This window comes from Trichechus manatus, unplaced genomic scaffold (assembly GCF_000243295.1).
Source record: "Trichechus manatus latirostris isolate Lorelei unplaced genomic scaffold, TriManLat1.0 scaffold00026, whole genome shotgun sequence".
Lineage (NCBI taxonomy): Eukaryota > Metazoa > Chordata > Mammalia > Sirenia > Trichechidae > Trichechus > Trichechus manatus.
Window position 1 is genome coordinate 11,540,700 of NW_004443962.1, and position 25,267 is coordinate 11,565,966.

The 25,267-nt window shown below is 37.0% G+C and overlaps 1 protein-coding gene across 1 annotated transcript in view; it reads left to right on the forward strand.

Annotated features, from left to right (window-relative positions):
* The window catches only part of POLQ (DNA polymerase theta), a 103,611-nt gene that overhangs the window by 75,766 nt on the left and 2,578 nt on the right, over positions 1-25,267 (forward strand). The window contains exons 24-27 of the mRNA XM_023728683.1: positions 7,601-7,785; positions 10,319-10,430; positions 15,317-15,441; positions 23,221-23,374. Coding sequence (XP_023584451.1) covers positions 7,601-7,785; positions 10,319-10,430; positions 15,317-15,441; positions 23,221-23,374 — 576 coding nt within the window. The remainder of the gene's footprint in view (positions 1-7,600; positions 7,786-10,318; positions 10,431-15,316; positions 15,442-23,220; positions 23,375-25,267) is intronic.

Genomic DNA, 25,267 nt, shown 5'->3' on the forward strand with positions numbered 1-25,267 from the left:
GATAAAAAGGGAAAAAGAGGGAAAAGAAAACAAAACAAATTAAAAAAAAAAAAGAACAAGAAAAGCCCCCCAAAAAACAGAAGGAAAAAAAAAAACACAAAAAAAGAAATGCCCTCAGGGATCCCTCTGTGCATCTTCATAAGCTGAGGGGGTAGGTTCCAAGCCACACAGCACCGCCTGGCCAGAACAGGCTCCCAACTCAAGAAAAAGAAAAGAAAACAAACAAACAATTCAAAACAAACAAATAAGAGCCCTGGGATCCCACCCGCGTGGCAGCCCAGACTGGGAAGCAGTTCCACGCTCAAACGGAGCTCCGCAGCCCCTCAGGAAGAAGCAAAGATGGCGTTCGGAGCCAGGTATTTGAGCAAAAGGAGGGGGAGGTGGTGAGAGGTAAGGAAGAAATCAAAAGAAGCGGAAAAAAAACAATACCAGCAGCCAACAAATGGTACTCAGAGAGCCAGCCAGCGTGGGCGGGTAGAGTCCAAGCAGCCGGTGCTTCCCAGACAAGAGACTGTGGCCGTGGGAAGCAGAGGAGGCCGAGTGGGGATGAAGAAGGGTGGGGGGTGGGAAAGCATATATCGCAAATTACCGGAGCTCCGCAGCCCCTCAGGAAGAAGCAAAGATGGCGTTCGGAGCCAGGTATTTGAGCAAAAGGAGGGGGAGGTGGTGAGACGTAAGGAAGAAATCAAAAGAAGCAGAAAAAAGGCAACACCAGCAGCCAACAAATTGCACTCAGAGAGCTGGCCAGTGCGGGCGGGTGGAATCCAAGCAGCCGGTGCTTCCCGAACAGGAGACTGTGGCCGCATGAAGCAGAGGAGGCCCAGTGGGGGTGAAGAAGGGTGGGGGGTGGGAAAGTGTATATCATAAATTACCGGTTGTTTTGTCTCTCGCTGGAAGCTCTGTGAAGCTGCTTTCTCGTACCCCGTTTGCTGGTCTCCAATAGGAGTCCAAGATGGCGGATCCATGCTGCATTAGCTGATAGGGGACCTCTGCATGAATCTCTCCTCGCTCTCCGTTCTCTGTCAGCTTTCTCACTCCATTTGGTGCTTGGCTGAGTTCTTTATCTCTTCATTTGATGTTTTAGGGTTTCAGGATTGCTGTTTTCTCTGTTTGGCTTAGTTTTTCAGATCTTTGCTGTGGAGGGACAGCATGGTGCTTCTGCCTAGAGTGCCATTTTGCCGGAAGTCCCGATTTCTCCTTTTATGTATATGGGAAGGAACATGGCTAGATATAAAGCAATGCTTTTCCATAGAAATATAGTATGAGGTACATTTATAAATTTAAATTTTCTAGTAGCCACATTGTGAATATTTCCCGGTTTGAGTATTTGAAAGGTCTTACCAGATTCCACAGAAAATACTCATATAAGGCTTTTATTTACAGAGAAAGAAGATAGTGTGGCAAAAGAAAGTACAGGTCGGCATTTTAGGTCTGAGACATCCCATGTGCATGCTCACAAGGATCTTTATTCAGTTTCTTTCTGGCTTGAGAAAGAAATCTAGGCTTAAGGAGAGCTCAAGGCAGAAGTTCCCAGCAGGCCTTTTATGCTTCTCTGGTCATATAATCAAGCCAGGCTGACTTAATCAGTTAGGCCAGCTGCAGACCATTAGTAAAGAAACTGAACCTGGGGATCAGCAGGGGAGTTTCAGATCTCAAACAATTATCATAAACCCCACTGCCCTTATTTTGGCTAAGAGTCAAAAGCTAGACGGCCAGATGTCCTTAGAGATGGAGATAAAAAGTTTTTCCAGTCCAGTGGTAAGTCAGTTCTATCTTCCACACACATTAAAATAGGAGAAAAAGTTTAAATTAATTGTAATACTATTTTTTATTTAACCCAATCTATAAAATATTATCATTTAAACATATAATCAGTTTAAAAATGGTTAATGATATATCTTACATTTTTTCACATTTTGTCTTCTAAATCCGGTGTCTATTTTACAGTACACCTCAGTTTAGGCACTAAATTTTCATTGGAAATACTTGATCTGTATTTAGAGTTCATAAAATTGACAGTCATAAGAGTAGATTTACATGCCCAAGTTGTTTAAAATATTAAAATTTTACGTTAATTGAATTGAGTACCAAAAAACCATTTTATTTTTTGCATCCATATGAGGAAACTGGTTCATCTTTTTTTAGAAGTATTGATTTGATTTTAAAGCAAAAACATATGCATTTCAAAGCTACCTCTGTCCAAGTTAAGTAAATTCACTAACTCTTATGTCAGTTTGTTATTATTAAATTATTATTACATTGAATTCAAAGTAGTATTACTTAAATTGCAAAGCAATTCTAAGTACATCAATATTAAAGCAACCTTTAATTTTTTCTTGATTTTGCAGCTTAATACTAAATAGTTTACATAATACTGTTGATTAAAACTAAATTCTATTGCATATTGATTTTATTTGAAAATGTATAAATCACTATTGATTTGTATTATGAAAAGTTTCAGTTTCTAAATAAATTCTTATATTCTGTCTAGCTAGGTCACAGATACTTGTTTTTTCTTTTTTGGAGCTTTAAATACATGCTGTATGATATTGGTCAGAAAATGTAAATCACATTGCCATTTTTGCCTTATCAAATTTACTATATACTTGCTGACAGTGTCTCCTAATATTGCCCACTCTATTACTGTTAAAACTTTTTTTTTCTAGAGAAGCAAACAGGTTTTTTAGTTTGCTCTGCAACAAACTGCAATTGCCTTCTTTTGTGAAGTTTGTGACATTGCTTCTTCCAGTCTCTTTTTCTTTCTTTACTCTTTCCATCATAGGATTAGCTTCTGGATCTGCACTCGATTCTGCATCATTCATATACCTTTGTTTTAAATTTTAAAATTAGTTCATACTTATTTTTAATAGAAAATAATTAAATTATATTATAATTAAAATAATAAGTATTTCAATTTATTGAGGATAGTACAGGACTGGGCAGTATTTTGTTCTGTTGTATATAGGGTCATTATGAGTCAGAACCGATTTGATGGCACCTAACAACAACAGCAGCATTTCAGTTTTATTACTAATTAAAATTTGCAGAGGTATCACTGTGACTCCTGCTATCAGCATAAACTATTCAATAATGACATTGCTGTGTTACATAACCCAAAAACCCCATCGCCATCGAGTTGATTCCGACTCATAGTGACCCTATAGGACAAAGTAGAACTGCCCCATAGGGTTTTCAAGGAGCGGCTGGTGGATTCAAACTGCCAATCTTGTGGTTAGAAGCTGAGCTCTTAACCACTGCACCACCAGGGCTGGTGTACAGAAAAAACAAATTCATACTGAATCAGTCCATTGACAAAAATTAGACTGGTGATGTTTTTATGGGTAATACTAGATACAAAGTGTGTGCCCCATGCCTGCACTGTAGTGCAACACTGATGGTTTACGTGATGCAACACTTAAAATGCAGTTTATTCTTACCAAAACAATAAGTACACCATTATTTTTATTGCTGTTTCTCCAAATGTGATGTGTCTTTTCCCTGGATGCTTTTTCGATTTTCTCTTTGTTATTTATTTTTAGCAATTTGATTTGTGTGTATTTCTCTGTGTAATTTTTCATGCTGAGCTTCTTGGATTTTTTAATTTGCTGGATTTCTTGAGATTGTTTACTTTTTTTAATCTATGTGTTTATATTTTTCATTAAATTTGGAACATATTCAGCCATTATTTTTAAAAATATTTTTTTTGTCCCTGTCTCTCTTTTCTTTTCCTGTTACTCCAAATACACATTTGGTATTGTCCTATAGACTACTGAGGCATTTTCCTTTTTTTATTTATTACCCTCCCCTCCCCCCTTTTTTTGGTTCTGTGCTTCAGTGGATAGTTTCCATTTCCTATTTTAATATTCACTGGATTTTTCACCAAAAGGTCAGCAGTTCAGGTCTACCAGCCACTCCTTGGAAACCCTATGGAGCAGTTCTACTCTGTCCTGTAGGGTCACTATGAGTCAGAATCAACTTGACGGCAATAGGCTTGGTTTGGTTTTGGATCTTCTATAGTTTCTAGATGCTGTCATATCATCTAATTAAGTTTACATTGTATTTTTCAGTTCTGGAATTTTCATTTGGTTCTTTTGTGTATTTTTCATTCCTTTTTTGCCATTTACTATTTGCTTCATCATTATGTTCATCTTTTCTTTAAATCCTCACACATTATTTATGATCACTGTTTTGAATTCCACCATCTCTGTGATTTCTGGGTCATTTTTCTACTGATTGTATTTTCTCCTGGTCAAAGTTACATTTTCCTGGCTCTTCATGTATCTAGTAATTTTTACTGTATGCTAAACATTATGGTTGCTACTATGTTGACTCTTTGGATTTTGTTGCCTTTATTAATAGAGGGTAGAGTTTTTTTTTCTGGCAGACAGTTAATTTGCTTACACATCAGCTTGATCATTTGAGGCTTCTTTTAAGCTTTGTTAGGATATGTCTAGAGTAGCCTTTACTCTAGGGCTTCCATTAACCTTGTTTGTAAAGTGTGGCCTTTCTGGAGTCTCTACTTGATGCTCAAAATGTTCAGCAAGGTCTCTCCACTCAGTCTGCTCAGAGCCTGAACATTTCTCATCACTGTGAAAGGTCAAGTATTTGTTCAGCTGACAGCTATGCAATGGTTGTCTTTCTTTGGAGATAGTTATTTCTTGAGTGTTTGTTCTTTGCTGGGTGCCCTGAACTTTCTCCATGCACGTGCACAGCTTAGTATTTGGCATAAATCCAAAAGGATCCCTGTGCATATTTCTGATGCTCCTTTTATGCACAGCTCCTTTCTTTCCACGTTCTCACATATTCTAGCTGTCTCCATCGGCCCAACCTCTAGTCTATTTTCTCAGTTCAGAAAGAACATAAGGCTTTGTTTCAGCTTTCCTTCTCTGCATTGCATTCTGGAAAGTGTCTCCATTCAGAAACCTGAGGCAATTGTATGGATCAACTCATTTCACCCCCTTCACTCAGTGATTACAGTCTTGCATTGCCTGTTGTCCAACATCTGAAACAGCTGTTTCATATATTTTGTCCAGTTTTATCATTTTTTTTTATGACAGAAGGGCCATAAAAGTGATGGTCATTTATTTTAAATTAGCAGTCTTTTATTTTAAATTAGTATTTATATATTTTGAATACATTACATTCACAAGGTTCAGAAATCTAAAGGATATACCAGTTGATGTCGAGTTGATTCTGACTCCTGGTGACCCAAAAGGTATATACTTAGAAGCTTTGCTTTCTTCCCTGCCCTATCTACCCCATTACCTTCAACTCTTATAGACAGCTACATATATGAGTTTCTTATATATCCTGCCAGTATTTCTTTATGCAGATAAAGCAAATGTGAATATGTACTCTTCCTGTTCTTATACAAAAATCCACGTTCTATATAAACTGTTGTGCACCTTGCTTTCTTCACTTAATGTGCTTATTCTGGAGACTTCTGCCTATTAGTAGAGAAATTTGAACACAAGATAGTTTAATCTGTGTTTGGGTAATTTGTGGGTTTGTTTGCTGAATCACAGAATGAAAACCTTTTTAATTTTTAAAAAAAAATTTTATTGTGCTTTAGGTGAAAGTTTACAGCTTAAGTTAGTTTCTTGTTCAAAAATTTATACACATATTGTTTTGTGACATTGGTTGCAATCCCCACAATGTGACAGCACTATCCCCCTATCCACCCTGGGTTCCCTATGTCCATTCATCCAGTTCCTGTCCCTTCCTGCCTTCTTGTCTTGCTTTTGGGTGGGAGTTGCCCATTTGTTTTCATATATTTGATTGGCTAAGAAGCATGTTTCTCACGCATGTTATTGTTTGTTTTATAGCCTGTCTAATCTTTGTCTGAAAAGTGGGCTCTAGGAGTGGTTTCAGTTCTGAGTTAGCAGAGTGTCTGGGGGCCGTAGTCTTGTGACTTCCTCCAGTCTCTGTTAGACCAGTAAATCTGGTCTTTTTTTGTGAATTTAAATTTAGTTCTACATTTTTCTCCTGCTCTGTCCAGGACTCTCTGTTGTGTTCCGTGTCAGAGCGGTCGGTGGTGGTAACTGGACACCATCGAGTTCTTTTGGGCTCAGGTTGTTGGAGGCTCTGGTTCATGTGGTTCTTTAATCCTTTGGGCTAATATTTTCCTTGTGTTTTTGGTTTTCTTTGTTCTCCTTTGCTCTGGATGGGATGGAACCAATAGATGTATCATTAGATGGCTGTGCACAAGCTTTTAAGACCCCGGGTGCTACTCACCAAACTAGGATATAGAACATTTTCTCTGTGAACTAGGTTATGCCGATTGACCTAGATGTGCCCTGAAACTATGTTCCCCAGCCCCTAGCCCCAGCAACTCGGTCCCTCAAGTTGTTTGGATTTGTCTAGGAAACATGTATACCTTTGCTTTGGTCAAGTTGTGCTGACTTCCCCTCCACCAAAGTTATACTTGTCTACTGCCTAGTTAGTGATTTCTCCTTCCACTCCCTCCCCACCCTCGTAACCATCAAGGAATACTTTTTTTCTGTATATAAACCTTTTCTTGAGTTCTTATAACAGTGGTGTCAAAAGCTTTTTAATTTTGATAGAGATTGCCAAATTGCTGTCTAATGGGGTTCACCATTTCACAATCCCATTAGCGGTATTTGAGAGTGTTTCTTTCTCTGCAGCTTTGTCACACACTGTGTTGCCCAACTTTTGGATTTTTGCAGTGTAAGTTGGGAAACATTGTTTCTTGTTATAGTTTTAATTTTCATTTCTCTTATAATGAACGAAGCTGAGCATTCTTTGGTCCATTTAAGGTTGTTTTGTTTTTACGTTTCTGTGAATTACTTGTTTATATTTTGTTTTGTTCTTGATTTGTACCAAAAAAAAAAAAAACCCATTGACATCGAGTCAATTTTGACTCATGTTGCAGCTCTTTTTTATAATATGGTGTGAGTCCTTTGTGATATCAGTTACAAATATTTTCCTACTTTTTTTTTAAGCCAACTTTTGTTTTTGCCATGCACATATAATCCAGTTTTTTCTAATCCACAGGTAAAATATCCTACTCCTCTTAATAACGCTTCACTATTGACCATGTGACGTTTTCATTGCATGTCTTTGTTATTGTCAAAGAAGAGCATACTTATCTCTCTGGCCCACTTAAAATGTATACACATTAGAATCCAGTTTCTCATTCATTAATTAACCTACTTATTCATCAACAACCATTTATTAAAGGTCTATCATATACCAGGAGCTGTGCAAGGTTTTCTGTAGGTGCAAAGGAAAATTCAGTCTCCCATTCCTAAAAGACTCAGTGGTAGGTGGGAGAGACATGAAATACTCACTTTAGAGTATGAACCAGGTGCTGAGGGAACACTGAGGAAGGCGCTACCACAGTGGGTGAGGGGCAGATGTCACAGGTAGCCTTATACATGTTACACATGCTTGAAAGCTCAATGGAAAAAAATAGAAGTTACAGAATGAATTGCACATAATTAAGAGCAAGGTTTTAACTTTTGAATACATGATCTCAAAGTTTTATTTTAGAACTAAATTTCTGCTGTCCTGCTTAATTTCTTACATAGGACTAGAATATATCTTGGTACCAGCTTTTCTGAAATGATTTCTGCTTTAGGTGGTGTAATATTGGCTGCTGATTATTCTCAACTTGAACTGAGGATCTTGGCTCATTTATCTCATGATCATCGTCTCATTCAAGTATTAAACACTGGAGCAGATGTTTTCAGAAGCATTGCAGCAGAATGGAAAATGATTGAGCCAGAGTCTGTTGGGGAAGATCTGAGGCAACAAGCAAAGCAGGTGATCTTTGTGAACATACTTACTGTAAATGAAGAAGAATTTTAATGATTCAAAAAACTTTAAAAATTGTCCTGACTACTTGCAGTTGAGGAATGATTACTCCATCTTTGAATCTTTCCAGCCACGTTCGTCTGAGCCTTTCTCATGGTACTCATTATACTTTCCTTCACGGAAGCAGTAGAAAGAACCAGACAGACAGAGGTCTTGAGTCCACTTAGTTTCAGCAAGCCATATACATTTAAAACCATAATATGTCTAATTACAGTGCTTGGTACACAGTAGATGCTTATTTGAAGGTGGTAGATAAGTGGTGGTGGTGGTGATTTATGTGTATATTTTTTAAATCTCTTTTTTTAGTCTATAAGTTAAGGGTCCATATTTTTGTCTTTATCTTTTCCCACAGCACTGAGCCATGATACTTTGTATAGAGGGTCATCTCTAAATATTTGTTAAAAAAATAGATATTCCTGAGCTGTGGATTATAATTAATAATTGATAGCTTTTTGAGGCCTTTGGTTAGCTAATCCAGCTATGAAACATGATGCTGCCCTTGGACCATTGCATTGGGACCATATAGTTCCTACTCCAGGATGCTGCATGGGAAATAACTAAAAAGACTTTCAGTGAGATAAAATGATAATCATTTATTTCTTAAATACAAATGGGTCAGCTGTGCAGCTCTTCTCATCTAGCTCAGCTGGGCATGGCTCCAAGCTGTAGGTAGGATCCAGGTTTGCTCTGCAGATCTCTCATTCTTCTTTAACCAGTAGGCCCACCAGAGAATGTTCTCCTTACAGTGAAGGGAGAAGTGCAAGAAGGTAAGCCAAGTTGCACAATCATTTTTTATTCAACCACTTAGAAAATGCTAATATCCCATTGACCAAAAGCAAGTCACAGGAATGAATCCAGAGTCAAGGGGCAAGAAAGTCTACTCCTCTCAATGATTGTGGGCTGGGGGCAAGGGGAAATGCAAATATTTTTGAACTGTAGTCTCTCTACCTTCATATTTAGAAATTATTTTCCCTGAAAACCTTGAAGGGGAGCATTGTTACGATATTATCTATCATCCAAGATTGCTCATGAGAGGGTTTATGCCTGTGTGATTATTTTTTCTTTGTAGCTTGTCCTGTTCTTTCTCTGTGGAAGCTTTTAAGATAATTTCTTTATCCTTAAGTGTTTTGAAATTTCACTGTGATTGCCATGATGTGGATTTTCTTTTAGTTTGGCTACATATAAAGTGGGCTCTTTCAATCTTTGAAGATTTGCATCCTCAGCTCTCAGAATTTTTCTTATTTCTTTGATAATTTCTTTATTCTCTCTTTTTTGGACATAACTTTTGTTTATCAGGTATTGCACCTCCAGGAATAATATTCTATGCCTTTTTTTCTGATTATTCCTATTTTACAGCAACCTATTTTAGTTTTAGGGCTGTATTTTCTTCTTGAATCCAGTCCATGAGTGCAGGAAATTTGTTTGTTTTCTTCACTGCTATAACCTTACCACCTAGAGGAGACCACTTGGATGCTCAATGAGTATTTATTGAATAAATGAATAAGTCACTAATGAGTCTCCTGATTAGAGGATTATTTTAAGTTTGTTTTGGTTCTTATATTCTCTTTTTCTTTTGAGATATTTTAAAATCGTCCTCTTTCATGTCTGGTGATCCTTGATTGCCCATTAATATTTAAGAATGAGACACACAGAAAGCTGTTTGGGATCACTGTGTATTTGTACTGGGATTGCCAACTGCCATGGGAGACTTTGCTTTGGCATGATTAGGCAGACAGCCAGCTGTCATCTGGTGATCTTTAAACACCTGTGGAATATATTACTCTTTAAGGAAAAAACCCTACATTTTTTCTAGAGAGTAGATACTGGCTGATGAGAGTTCTGCTTGAGGGGTGAGAAGGAGTATAGAGGGGATTAACCATTCTGGAAAAAGGTTTTTGAATTAAACTTTTCCTATGAGGCCCAGATTTAGCCCTTCATTGTAACTGAATTCCCAAGTCCTGGGGCTGCCTTGGGTTCTTCAAGAACAGATCTGCTCTTTCATGACTGTATCCAACTCCCCCACTCCAACCCCCAAATGTGAGAGTAGAGGAATGTTTGTAATGCTTCCCTGCCCTGACTTCTAGGCACTTCTTTAAGTTGAAGTTAATGAGATATTTTGAGGAGCAGAAAGCTACTCTGAAGAGCTCTGAAGACTGCTGGATAAATGACAGAGTCATAAATAAATCTTCCCTTTGCGATCACTAGGGTTATTTTCTTAAAACATACATACACATTCATATTTATTCATTCTCTGTCCCCCTCGGCCCTCAGAAATTAGTGCTAAAAGGCAGAAAAAGTATTCGCTGGATATCAACCTCCATGGATCTAACCCATCAAAAAAGCAGATCTTATCATTCCTTTGACTCACTATGAAATAAACAGTTCACCAAAAATTTCAATCCTGATGAACTCTTTAATATCTGCATTTTATGTAGTTATGACCTTTAATTTACTTACTGAGTGTGATGACTCCTTTTCACAGATTTGCTATGGAATTATTTATGGAATGGGAGCAAAATCTCTAGGAGAGCAGATGGGCATTAAAGAAAATGATGCTGCTTGTTATATTGACTCCTTCAAATCCAGATACACAGGTAAAAAAAGCCTTAAGGGCTAGTTATCTTCTAGATACCATTCTTTTCAACCATCTTTCCAAATTAATTTTTTTAAAAATTTCGTTATAGAATTTTCTATTAACATTTCTTTTAAAAAATTTCATCAGGCATTGTTAAAGGCAAATAACATTAATCTTACTCATTGTGATTATTTACTGAGATATGCTTTTTCCATAAAAGTAGGGATGGAGATGGAATAGCAAAATGTAGTTGATGTATATGCTATTGTGTCAATGAGATTTTCCTGTAAAATCTGGAATTGTCCCTGTGCTTTGAGCTTAGCTAGCTTTAGTTTGAAAAAAAATTAACCATTGATCTCTGTACTAGGAACACTGAGAGAACAATTGCTGTTATAGAGCAGTCTTAAATTATCACTGCTTTTGGCAGTTTATTGAGATATAATTTATATACTAACAAAATTCATTCTTTTTATGTGTACAGTTCTATGAATTTCGATAAATGTATATAGTCATATAATCTATAGTACAATCTAGATATCGAGCTTTTCCATCACCCCAAAAAGTTCTTTCATGCCCCTTTATAGTTGGTCCTCTCACCAATCCCCATTGGTACTGGAGTAACCAATGCAATACTACAAGAGAAAAAAAAGTATGTACATTTGAAAGGAAGAAGAAATCTGTCTTTATTCCCACATGACATAATCTCGTACATAGAAAATTGATTCTAAATTTATATGGAGATTCAAAGGTCCTGGAATAGCTAAAATAATTTTTGTATAAGAAGTATAATATTAAGAACTTATACTTCCAGATTTCAAGACTTATTATACAACTACAGAACTCAAGATAGGTGGAAGAGCAGACATAGAGAACAATATAACACAATAGAGGGTCCAGAAATAGACCAACACATATATGATGAATTGATTTTGAACAAAGTTGCCATGGCAATTCAATGGGCAGAAGATAGTGTTTTCAACAAATGGTATTAAAACAACTTGACGTTGCTATGGAAAAAAAAAATCCTCAACTCTTACCTCACACCATATGTTATGGTTAAATTATGTCTCCCAAAAACATATGTTCAAGTCCTAACCTCTAGTACCTGTGAATGTGACCTTATTTGTATATTATTTTTTTGCAGATACAATTAGTTACGTTCACATGAGATCATACTAAAGTAATGTGGGTCCTTAATCCAATATGATTGGTGTTCTTATAAAAAGAGGAGAAGAGACAGATAGGCATAGAGAGGAGAATGCCGGGTGAAGACAAAGGCAGAGATCGGAGTTATGTTGCCTTAAAACAAAGAATGCCTGGGGCTACCGGAAACTGGGAGACAAGAAAGAATCTTCTAGAGTCTTTGGAGAGAGATGGCCCTGGCAACATTCTAAATTCAGACTTCTAGCCTCTAGAATTGTGAGATAGTAAATTTCTGTTGTTTTAAGCCACATAACCAGTTTCTGTCACATCGACTCCACCCGTGGTGACCCCAGATGTGTCAGAGTAGAATTGTGCTCTATAAGGTTTTCAAGGCTGTGAACTTTTGGAAGCAGATTGTCAGGTCTTTCGAGGCACCTGTAGATAGGTTTGAACTGCCAACCTTTTGGTTAGCAGCTGAGAGTGTTAACCATATGCACCATCCAGAGACTCCTTAAGTCACATAGTTTGTGGTAATTTGTTATGGGAGCACTAGAACAAAAACTAACTTGATATGGAGCATAGCCTTAAAAGTAATAGCTAAAACTATAAATGTTCCAGAATAAAACAAGGAAGAGAAGCTTTGTGAAATTGAAGACTTTTTAGGACATAGAACACTGAATTAGTCATAAAAGAAAAACATTGATAGAAGACACCATTAAGAAAATATTAAACACAAGCCATAGACTGGGAGAAAATATTTGCTGTACCTATTATATAACAAAGGACTTACATCCAGAATGTATAAAAAACTGTTACAACTCAATACACCCGCTCCTCACTTATTGACATGGTTAGGTTCCAAAGACCAGGTCGTCATGGGAAATTGGCATTATGCAATAGAGGATGACCACATCAGATTACAAGATGGAGGATGACTACATCGTTACATAACTGCACAATTACATTACATAACTGCCAAACCACTGAGAATCATGGCCTAGCCAAGCTGACACATAACCTTAACCATCACAGCCAGCATTACTCTCGCCTTGCACCTCCACGTTTGTTACTGTCAGACAGATGTACGCGTTAATGTGCAAAATAATAGATTTTTTACTATTGTCATAAATGCAAAATATTGGATAATGAGACAGTTGATAAGTGAGGAATAGGTGTACTAAGAAGGCAAACAATCCAATAAATAACGTTCTAAAGATTTGAAGGACAGTTCACGAAAGAAGATATATGAATGACCACTTTAAATGTTGTCATCAGTAGTCATCAAGGAAAAGCAAATTAAAACCCCAAAGAGATGCCACTACAGACACACTGGAATGGCTACGATTAAAGATTGTTAACTTCTTTTACATTGCTGGTGGAATTTTAAAATAATACAACCATTTTGGAAAATAGCATGGCTCTTTTGTAAAAAGTAAACATACACTTAACCATATGACCTTGCAATTCTGCTATCAGGCATTCACCCAAGAAAAATAAGAATATACGTTCAAAGAAAGACCTATACATGAACATTACAGCAGCTTTATTTGTAACAGCCCAATACTGGGAACAGTCCAAATGTCCATCAGCGAAGAAAGGATAAACAAACTTTGGTATATGTCTGCAGTGGAATACAGGCAGACCTCGACTTCTGACGGAGTTCCATTCTGACAACTCCATCCTAAGTCAGCTCTAATGTATGTCGAATCCCTAATTATTTTTTTTTTTAGTTTTCATTGTGCCTTTTATTATCAGTATCTTTATAAACCCCATCTTTATTTGTCTTTGGGGGTTGGAAACATTACATATAAACTTACAGATATATTTTAATACATACATTGATACATGAAAAAATACAGAAATCATGAAAATCTACTCTGACAATGAAGAGTTGGGTAATGTTGGCATTTTGTTAGTTGTAGTGATAACTCCACTTGTGGAAGGTTCTAGATCATCTGGATTATCCCTGGGAATGAGGATGGCGTTTCTGGTCAGAAAACTAGTGAGAGTTGTCTGTATGGTCCTTTTCTTTTTTTCTTCATATATTTCATGATAACATCTCACTGCTTTCCTAATTTGCCTATCGACTTTAGCAAAACAATCAGCATTTGGGTTCATGTTTTCAAGCAACCAAAGCCCGTGATTTAGTTTAGAAAAAACACCAGCTAATCCTTTCACTGCAAAATCACTAACAATAAGATGTAAAAAAAAAAAAAAAAAAAAAGGATGGTCGTAAGTACGGTTCGTCATATCGAATATGGAATATGTTGTAAGTCGGGGACTACCTGTGCTACTGACCAAGGAAAGGAATTACATACTGATACTCACTACAATATTGATGATTATTGAAAATGTTTTTTCTTAGAAAAGTAGGAAGAAACAGCTATATATAGTATAGTTGAATTTTAATGAAATTCAAGAAATGAAAACTAATATATAGTGTCATAAAGCAGACCAGTGAGTGTCTGAGGCTGATAATGAGGGGTAACTCTAAAGTGGCACAAGGGAACTTTTGCAAGCGATGGCCATGTTTCATATCTTGTAGTGGTAGAGGTGTATCCATTTGTTAAAATGCATCACACTGTTCGCTGGAACTAGATGCCTTTTACTGTATGTAAATTACATGTCAGAATTAATTTTTTTAAAGCAGTGCTTGCAATCTCTGAATGTTTGAAGGTCTCCTACAGGAGTCAGGTAGAGGTGTAGTCTCTTAAGTCTCATCTTTTTGGTTGTTCTTCACCCAATAATATCATAGTAATCCTTAAAGGGAAAAAGACGAAACCCTGACTGCTTTCTGAAATGCTTGTGCTAGTGGTCAGATATCACCAGCAGCTTCACTGGGCAGTGGTCAGATATCACCATCTCCCCAAGTGTCACTCCTGTGCCAGCCGCACAACAGCCAGCCTCAAATGAGGGGCGCAGTGGGGAGACATAATGTTTATTGGATAGGATGAGCAGAGCTATGAGAAAGCAGAGATTGAACATATGAGTAAAGACAGATCAGCACAAACTCTCAACCTGATTATGTTTTAAAGAGTATACAGGAAGAATGTTCCAGAAGAGAAAAACCTCTTGATCTCAGAGACAGGAATGAGCAGTGGAGAGACTGGTTCACCTGGAGTAGAAAATTCATCATGGAGAGCCATAAGACATAATAATGTACCTAGATTGCAAAGGATGAATGCTGGTCTAGGGAGCATGAATGTGTTTGAATAATACACTATACATTATCTTTTTGAATTTTAAGAAGTGAGTCAAATATGTTCCTAATGAAATGTGTTATAATTCATGCGTTAGTTTCAGTAAGATTCTATTTGGATCATAACATAGATGATAACAAGGAGCCATTGCAATGTTTTAAGCCTGGAAATGATAAGATCAAAGAATAATACACCAAAGGGGGGAAAAAAAACCTCTCAAAAGTAGCTTGGAATAGTCTTAAGATCATGGAATAAAAACAGGTAGGTTTTAGTACTTGTTCTGTTCTGGGAATTTTGTTTCATTTTTTTTCTTCCTTTTTTTGCTTGTTTTTTTTATAAAAAAGATAGGGTTATATTATATCATTTCTAAAGTTCTTTTTGTTTCTAATTTTCTGAGTCTACAAAAAATGAATGAAATTTTGTGTGCATAATTATTGATGATGTGATATTAGTATTAAGTAATCATGGTGGGGTTTTGGTATATTTCACTTCGTTGAAACCAGTGAATGAGATTAAGGATGGACTTTGGTTATAAATAAGTGTTTCTGTATTTTCTTTGCAGGGGTTAATCATTTCATGAAAGAGATAGTGAAGAATTGTAGAAGAGATGGATTTGTTCAGACCATTTTGGGAAGGCGTAGATATTTGCCAGGAATCAAAGACAACAACCCTTACCATAAAGCTCATGTATGTTGAAATTTCTCTAAATTTTTGATTTAACATTTTAATGACGTGTACTTTTTCAACAAAGACTAAGCACTGCTGGTGTCCCCTTCAGGGACCATGAACATATCAGTTGGACCTTCTGCTTATACAAGGCCCACCACTGTCTTCATTAAGGACTTCTGAAGTGATCGCACATGCGGTAGTTGCAGAACACAGCCTTTGGGAGACTAATCTAAACATGGGTTTATTTATTTATTTTTCTAAATGTCATTTTGTTGTTGAGAATATAGACAGCAAAACATATACCAATTCAACAGTTTCTACCTGTACCATTTAATGACATTGATTATATTCTTCTAGTTGTATAACCATTCTCATCCTCCTTTTTGGAGTTGTTCTTCCCTCATTAACATAAACTCACTGCCCCCTAAGGTTCCTTTCCAATCTCTTGAGTTGCTGTTGTCACTTTGATCCCATATAGATAGTTCTTAAAAGAGCACAATGCTCAAGGCAGACCTTTTTTTAGTAGTTAAGCTATACTATTGTTTGGTTTTAAAAAGACTTCAGGGATATTTTTGGTTTAAGGTTTACAGGTTATCTCAGGGCAGTAGTTTCAGGAGTTTATCTAGCCTCCATGGCTCCAGAAAGTCTGGAGTCCATGAAAATTTGAAATTCTGTTCTGCATTTTTCCCTTTTTGATCAGAATTCTTCTATGGAATCTTGGATCAAAATGTTCAGTAATGGTAGCCAGGTACCATCCAGTTCTTCTGGTCTCATGGCAGAGGATGCAGTTGTTCATGAAGGCAATTAGCCACATGTTCTAACATGGGTTTATTTAATAATACTTTAGTTAAAGAAGTTCTGTTTCAGTAAACAGTTATTTATTAGCTTTGTTGTAAGTTGTGAATAATTTAATTCTTGCTTTTGCTAATTTTTCTTTGTTTCAGATACCAGGTACTCGTTTGCCATATCATAACAGATTGCTAATGTTCCTTGGAGATTAGTAAATCATTATATTGTGATATTTTTGTTTCATTCTACTTTTTTCTTTTCATTCTACTTTTATTTTTATTTTAAAAGCAATATCTCATCAAAGGTTATTAGGATACACAAAATATTAAATAGGGCTATTTTTAACATCATTTTAAAGATTTCTTGATGATATTTACTTAAAATTATGATTAAAATCATTTCTGAAATCATTGAGATTCATACAAGTATTTTATGTATCTGAACATTCAAGCTTCTGTTATAGTTCAAATATTCCTGTTTTAACTGGTTGTATTCTCTCGCTTTCCCCCATAATTCTGCATGTCAGTGCTTGGTACCCATGGTACATAATGGAAATACCCCGCCCCAACACCTTAAACTTCTGCCTGGAAACAAGAAGCTTTCAGCATTGATGTTCTTAGGTACCATGGAGGATTAGTTGGCTTTTTATTATTTCTTTACTCTCTAGCCTCCCATGTGCTCAGGGCTTTACTAGATCTCCAAGAGAACTAGCCGCTGTAGTCAATGCACTAGGAAAAATAAGTCTTCAGAATATTTATAAAAATATATAAAAAATAACATCATATGTATACTCATTAATGAGCCCTGGTGGTGCAGTGGTTAGGCACCTGGCTGCTAACTGAAAGGTCAGTGGTTTGAACCTACCAGCTTCTCCGTAGGACAAAGATGTGGCAGTCTGTTTCTGTAAGCATTACAGCCTTGGAAACTTTGTGGGGCAGTTCTACTCTGTCCTATAGGATCGCTATGAGTCAGAGTCGACTTGATGGCAATGGATTTATATAGTCAATTATTTAGGCTTCAGGGAGGAGATAGGACTTGAAGAGATTCTTGAAGGCAATTTAAAGTTTAGATTGTTGGGAATGAGAAAAAGACAATGACAAGTGGGTAACAGTTTGAGTGAGGAGTGGTTAGAAGCCCACCTGATAGGATTGGAGAGTTGGAGCTGACCCTTAGTGGTAGATAGTTTTCCATCAGCCAGATGGAGCCAGCTGGTAGAAGGCTTTTAATGCAGTCTGAGGAATTAGGACTTAATCTAACAGGAGTTGATTTGTTTCTTGGGATTTACATGATGAAAAATGGAGTATAGAGTTACTAATGCTAATACACCATACAATTTCGTGAAAACTAGTATTTTTATACCTAAAGATGTGAGAGTAGTACTTTTTTCATGCAAAATCCTTAAGAATCAAAGTTCTACCTAATTCATTGTGTTGTTGCTGAGAAATAAAATTCCTAGCCCTCTGAATTAGGAATAGAGTAAACGTAGCCAGATTTATTTTTCAGTTTTGTTTTGCTTGGTTTGACTTTTTGTTTGAACTTATGTATTACTGAAAAACACCAAGAGAGAAAGTATAGAAGACAAATGTACATTTCAGTGAATTATCAGAACTATACCTGTGTAACCACCACCAAGTCGAGAATAGAATATTGTCAGCTCCCAGAAGCCTCCCTCATGCCTCTCCTACTCACCACTCACCACATTCCTAGAAATTACTATCATAACTTCGAACCCTATAGCTCTGTACTGTGTACTTTTGAGTGCTATATAAATCACGCATTATGAGTTCTTTTGTCTAGCTTCTTTCACTCAAAATTATGTAGGCAAGAGTCCTTTGTGTTGTTTCACATAGATATAGAGTGTTCATTTTCTTGCTCTATGGTCTATTATATAAATATACCACAATTTATCTATTTTTTTGTTGATGAGCATTTAGTTTTACTGTTTGGAGAGATTGTGGATATGTTGATATGAATATTTTCATCCAAGGTTCTTGGTGTACATGTGCATGCATTTATGTTTGATAAAGACCTTGTCATAGAATTGCTGGATATAGGATATGCTTGTCTTCAGCCAAATTGTTTTTCATGGTGGCTAAAGCAATTTGTCTTCCCATCAGAAGTGTAGGTAAGTTCTCATTGCTCTGTATCCTTGCCAACACTTGCTATTGTCAGTCAATATAATTTTAGCTATTTTGGTGGGATTAAAGAAGTATTTTGAAGTTTTAATTTGCATTTCTTAAATACTAATGAGATAGAGCAACTTTACAAATGGTTATTAGCCATTTTTTTTCCTTGCTAAAGTACCTTTTCAAGTTTTATTGTTTAGTTTTCTATTAGGTTGTCTCCTGTCTTAGGCTGGGTTCTCTAGAGAAGCAAAACTAGTAAAGCATATAAATATATATATAGAGAGAAATTTATATCAAGGAAATGGCTCATGTGGTTGTAGAGACTGGAAAGTCCCAAGTCCGTGGGTCAGGCTGGAGGCTTCCCCTGATTTATATAGCCACAGGGGCTGAATCCAAGAACAGCAGGTCAGACAGCAGGGCTCTTGCTCACAGGCTGTGAAGACCAACAAATCCCAAGATCAGCAGGCAAGATGGCAGCTAAGCTGCTAGCTCAAGTCCCAGGAACCGGAGGTCAGACGAACAGGAGCCAGCTGCAGGATCCAGAGTGAGCAAAAGCCCACAAGCCTTGCCAGAATGTCAACTTATATTTGATGCAGGCCACACGCCCAAGGAAACTTCCTTTCAACTGATTGGCTACTCACAGCAGATCCCATCATGGGGTGATCACATTACATCAGATCTCAACATGGAAGTGATCACAACATCATACAACTGCCAAACCACTGAGAATTATGGCCTAGCCAAGTTGACACACAATCTTAAGCATCACATCTGCTTTCTTATTATTGATTTATAGGAGCCTGTTATTGGTTACATGTGTGGAAAATATTCTCTCCCACACTATGTCTTCACTTTTCATTCTTTTATTAGTAACTTCAGATGAGGAGAGGTTATTAACTTTGCTTATTCTTAACATTTTTCTTTTGAGAAATAGATACTTGCAGTAAAGGGCACAAATCTTAAGTGTAAAGCTTGAGTTTTTACATATTGAGCCCTAGTGGTGCAGTGGTTAAGAGCGCAGGCTGCTAACCAAAAGTTAGGCAGTTCAAATCCACCAGCCACTCCTAAAAACCCTATGGGGAAGTTCTACTCTGTCCTATCAGGTAGCGTTGGAATTGCCTCGACAGCAAAGGGTTTGGTTTTTTTTTTTTAGTTTATTTTTTAATATACCAGTATAACCATCAAAATCGTGATATAGAACTTCTCCAGCACCCCAGAAGACTTCTTTATGCTCACTCTAAGTCAATGCTATTCCATCTACACACACACACAGAAAACTATAGGTTAGCTTTGTATGAACTTTAATTTAATGCAGTCATGCCATATGGACTCTTGTGTCAAGCTTTTTCATCCAACATTAGTTCTGTGAGATTCATCAATATTGTGTGTAGCTATAGTTCGTTCTTCATTTAGCTGAATAATTTTCCATTGTTGGAACATACTACCGTTTACTTAGCCATTCTACAGTTGACAGACATTTTGGTTATTTCCAGTTTTGGGCTATTATTAATAAAGCTGCAATGAGCATTATTTTATATGGCTTTTGGTGAACATATGAGCCCATTTTCTCTACTTAAGAGCGGAATTGCTGAGCCATAGAGTAAGTGTATTTCACCTTGCGTACATACTGCCTAACAGTTTTACAAAGTGGTTATCTTAGTTTACATTCCCACCAGCTATGCGTATGACCCTATATCTTTGCCATTACTTGATATCATTGGTCGTTTTAATTTTAGCCGTTCCGGTAGGTATGTTGCATTTCCCTGCTGACTAGTGATGCTGACTGAGCTCCTCTGACATGTGTTTATTGACCATTTGGATGTCTTTTGTGAAGGCCTGTTTAAGTCTTCTATTTTTTTTTTTTAATTGAGTTATCTGCCTTTTTCTTACTGATTTATGGTAGTTCTTTATATATTCCTGATCGAGCCCTTTGTTTACATGAATTTATCAATGTTTTCTGTCATCCATTGCTTTCCTTGATCTGTTTAAGAAAGTCTTCTGTATCCCAACATCAAGAAGATATTCTCTAGAAGTTTTTTGGTTTTGCCTTTTACATTTATATCTACAATCAGCCAAGAATTCATTTTTATGTTATGTGAGATTGGGGTCAAGTGTTTTTTTCTTTTTTTTATCTTTTTACTCAACTCAACATTTTTTTTAACTTTTTACTCAACTCAAATAGTTGCCTCAAACTATTTACTGAGAAGACTGATCTAACCCCCGCTGCTCTGTAGTACTACCTTTGCCACAAATCAAGTTTCCAAATATATCTGTTTCTGGACACTTGATTTGGGTCTGTTGTATTTGCTCATCCTTGAGACAGTATCACACTGTCTTAATTTATGAAGCTTTGTAAGAATTCTTGATATTTGGTAGAGTAAATTTTCTTACCTTTTTTTTTCAAGAATATTTGACTATTCTTGGTTCTTTGCATTTACTGATTAACTCTTTACTTTGCTGTTGAAACTAACCATTAGGCTTTTAAATTCTGCTATTTTTTATTTTTCAGTTCTAGAGTTTCCATTTTGATATTTTATGGTATTTGGTTCTCTGCTGAAATACTCAATTTTGTCTTTTTATTTTCTTGAATATGTTAAGCATAATTATTTTATAGTCTAATAAGATTGATAATAGCCTGTAGTCTGATAAATATTGTATCTTGTATTCCTGTAATTTGTTCTTTTTGACTTTTGTTTTTCTTAGTTTTCTGCAAAAACGGTTATATTGTCTCAACTCCTTGTTGTCCTAGTTATTCTTTACTAAGTGCCAAACATTGACTATGAAAGATTGTAGAAATGATCTGAAGCCTGTATGATGATGTTACTTTTATTCAGAGAGGATTTACATTTAAATGCTTTTGGCAAGAGACTAGAATGACCAACAAATAGGATCACTTTGATCCAACTTCAGGAATAGAGATGATTTGAAGCAAGGCTGTTAGGACCAGTCTATGTCCAGTTTTATCTTTTTTCCTAGGGTATTGGTTTTTGGATCACACCCTGATGGTTTAATAGGCCTCCCTCCACTTTTTGTTTGGCCCTGAACCCAAATGTTTGTTCCCCAAGCCTCTCAAGACTATCAGAGACTCTGTTCAGCTTCTCAGCCTCTCAGCTGCCTCTTCAGGAATCTGTTGATTCCTTTGAGAGAAATGGCAGCCTCAGTGCCAGGATCACCACCCTTGTTCTCCTTTTTCTCCTCTCCTACTTCTCCTAGATCTCTGGGTCCTATAATTCTTCACTTCCTTTTAAGCTGTCTGATTCATTCAAAGAGATATTTTTATATACTGTCCAGCTTTTCCACTTGTTGTTAGTGGGAGGGCTGGTCCCAATGGCCTAATCGTCCATTACCAGAAGCCAATATAGTCTCTTTATATAGATGAAAAATCCTGATGACCAACAGGTTTTGCTTTGCGGAACACAAAGCAGAGACTGGGACACAAAAAAGACTGCCCAAGATTTCTTAATTTGGAAGAAAATCAAGAGGTCCAATATCATGAGAGTGAAGTTTCTTAGTCATATTTTTGCTGGCTTATGTCACAGTCAAAACAGCCCCCAAATTTCAGTGGCATATGATAAGAAGCTTTATTTCTTGCTCGTGTTACAGTTTGGCTCTGGGTTGACTGTGGCTCTCATGCATATTGTCTTCATTATGGATTTCAGAATGAAGGAAAAGCCCCTGTCTGGAATATACCTTTTCTTGTGGCAGTGTTGGATAGCTCTTAAAACTTCTTAGATGAGCTATATGTCAGTGTTACTCACATTTCATTGACCAAAGCAAGTCAAAGCCATCCTTTTATAAGGAACAGCATTTCAAATCACTGGCAATGGATAGGGCTGTGTGATTCCCCAGAGAAAGGCAGCAAGTAATAGGAACAATAATCCAATCTATACACAAAGGAATACAGTGAGCAGAACTCTGACATTTAGTCACTGTATGACAACTGAGTGAGTTTGGAATGGATTCATCAACATTTGACAAAACAGCAGTTAATAAAAGACTATCTCTTTATCAGGTATTTAATGTACCAGAGGTTGGGTGTAGCCCAGGTGGCAGGGAACTCAAGAACACCCCTCAAGTTGTATAGAACCTTCCCTGGAGTAGATCCTTTCCATTTTCTGAGGCATTTTTGGGCACTAGGGGTGATATTCATAGGTAGGTCACACCTTGTATATTAACCCAGACCCCCACACTTGTACTCCTAGGATGATTACTTTTAGCAGCCATGGTTGCCTGCCAAGAAACTCATGGCAGCAGTGATTTCAGGAAAGTTCTAACTTAATACCCAGGATCCAGGATCAGTATTTTAACTACTAGCTAATAATTAGGCCCAGCAGTCCAGGAAAAGCTCTGATGTATAAGAGAGGGCTCCAGGCCTGCTGGGGCCAAACGCTGAACAGTACCAAGAGGCCATTGGTATGGGGGATATGCTTGGAACTTCCCAGCCCATATCACAAAGAATGATTCTGTGCCTATATCTGTTTAGGATTAATAGGAGTTGTATTTTGAGGAATAAATCCATTACAGTGAAGTTCAAAATAGCGAGAATACTGATGATAGATGTTTATAACAAAATTTGGGGCTGCTAAATACATTCTAAGTGCAGTACGGTTTTAAATTCTAACTGAATGTTTAAGATTTCTAAACTGAAGCAATCTGACCTTCTTATATTTGGTCTGTCTTCATGTGGAGAGCCCAGAGTCTAGACCCCAGATCATTATAGTTGTTATTCTTAGGGTACAACATAATTGTAGGAGTTGGGGGGCACATCTCAGTCCAGATGTCCCTTCTGGCTGCAGGTGTGAGCTCTGCTCTGTGGCCACTGAGAGCAGGTATGAGACCATACTGGTGTCCCTCATGGAATACCTGCTATTGTTTTTCATAGGCTGAGCGTCAGGCTATCAACACAACAGTCCAAGGATCAGCGGCTGATATTGTCAAAATAGCCACAGTTAACATTCAGAAGCAACTGGAGACCTTCCACTCAACCTTCAAATCCCATGGTCATCGGGAGGGAATCCTCCAGAGTGACAGAAGAGGTTTGTTCATAAACGAGGCCCGTACTCTTAACATGGTGAAAATACTTGTATCAGAAAAGAAAAGAGGAAGTATTTTATATTTTATTTCTCTGGCATGGCAGTTCTCAAAAGTTCTGGTCTCATGATGTCTTTACACTCTATAAAATTAGTAAGAATCCCAAAGAGCTTCTGTTCATGTGAGTTATATCTACTAATACTTATCATATTAGAAATTAAAACTGAGAGAACTTAACAATATTTATTAACATTTTAAATATAATAAATCTATTATACATTAACATAAATAACATATTTTTATGAAAATAATTACATTTTCCAAAACAAAAGAAAATTAGTGGTAAGAATGGCTTTGTTTTTCATTTTTGCAAATTTCTTTATCATCTGGTTTAAGAGAAGACAGCCAAATTCTTTTATATGTTTCTTCATTCAATCACTTATGATATTACATGCCCTATAGCTTCTGGAAAACCCTTCATACAATCTAGGGTGATAACTGTCCCATTTGCTGGGGACTGAGGAGTTTCTCAGGATGTGGGAATTTTAGTGTTAAATCAGAGACTGTTGGTCTCTTACTTAGAAGAGAATGAAAGTAAAACAGGAAAATAAGCTCTATTATGAGACTAGTTTTGACCTTGCAAATGAAAGAGTCTCAGGGGTCCTCTATGGTCCTCAGACTACACTTTAAGAAACATGTGGATTTTTCTATTCATGACCCATGGTGTTCTCTGAAGTCAGGGAATATTCTCTGAGGTGACCTCCTTGTCACATACGTTCCTTTGCTGATATTGTCATCTTTTTTCTGTTCTTTCCAAAGTTTTTTTCCTAAGTTCTCTCCTTATTGCTTGACTAGATCATTTCTTGTCCTAACAAGTACACAGACATTTCCCTCCTTCCTTGTCCATCAAATGCCCAAACTCCCTCTTTGAATACTGTTTCACTGTCACTGAGATTGTTGTCAAACCCTGACTGCAGCTGTATTTTAAATTTTCCAGGGAAGAGCTAAGAAGGTTTGAGGCAAAAAGGGGAAGAATAATGTGCTGGAGATGGGGCAGAAAAGGCAGAGATCAGCTGTTGGGTATGGTGTTTGCTATTTCCAGAAGACATATACATATAGGTTAGAGAATAATGCAGCTAATTACATAAAGATGCCCACTCATACGCAAAAATGCATAGATACAAAAGCCTATTTGCCCATTAAATAAGGATTGTTAATTATATTGTCTTCAATCCTGAAAAAAATATATTAGAGGCTGCTTGTTAAACATTTTGTATGTAGGGTTATATGTGGGTATATGTTTATTCACATATATACTTATATATTTAGAGAGAGAGTATGTATGATCAAACTTATTTGGGGAGTAACACTCTGCTGTGTACTTTGGGGAATTTAGAAGTAAAAACGATCCACCAATGTTTAAATTTAAAATCTGCTAAGGAAAAGAAGGGAAAATATGATACCTGACTGTGAAATATTTACATACATCCTCACAGCAGAGTGATGGAGTGTCAGAATGAAGATACAGACAGTAACAACCTTAAGAGTGAGTTGAAGGCAATGTGGATAGGTCACTGAGGATGACTTCATGGTGTCATGCTGGGTTAAAGGTAGCAGCAGGTCAGTGGGACTAAAGGGAGGTGAGTCTGAGGAAGCAGACCACACAAGGAACAGGATTGTCAAGGCATTCTGGGCCAGAAGCTAGGTCTCCAAGGGAATCAAGAGGCCAAAGGTGTGATAATCAGAAGGCAGAAAAGCTACAGCATCCAGACAGTCAGCGAGGTGAGCTAAGTGGGACCCAATAGGGCAGATTTCAGCCAAACTGGGAAATGGACGTACAGCCTTTGCAGCCCTGTATGAACGCAGCTTGCCCTAGCCTCAGCTGTCTTTGTTCTCTT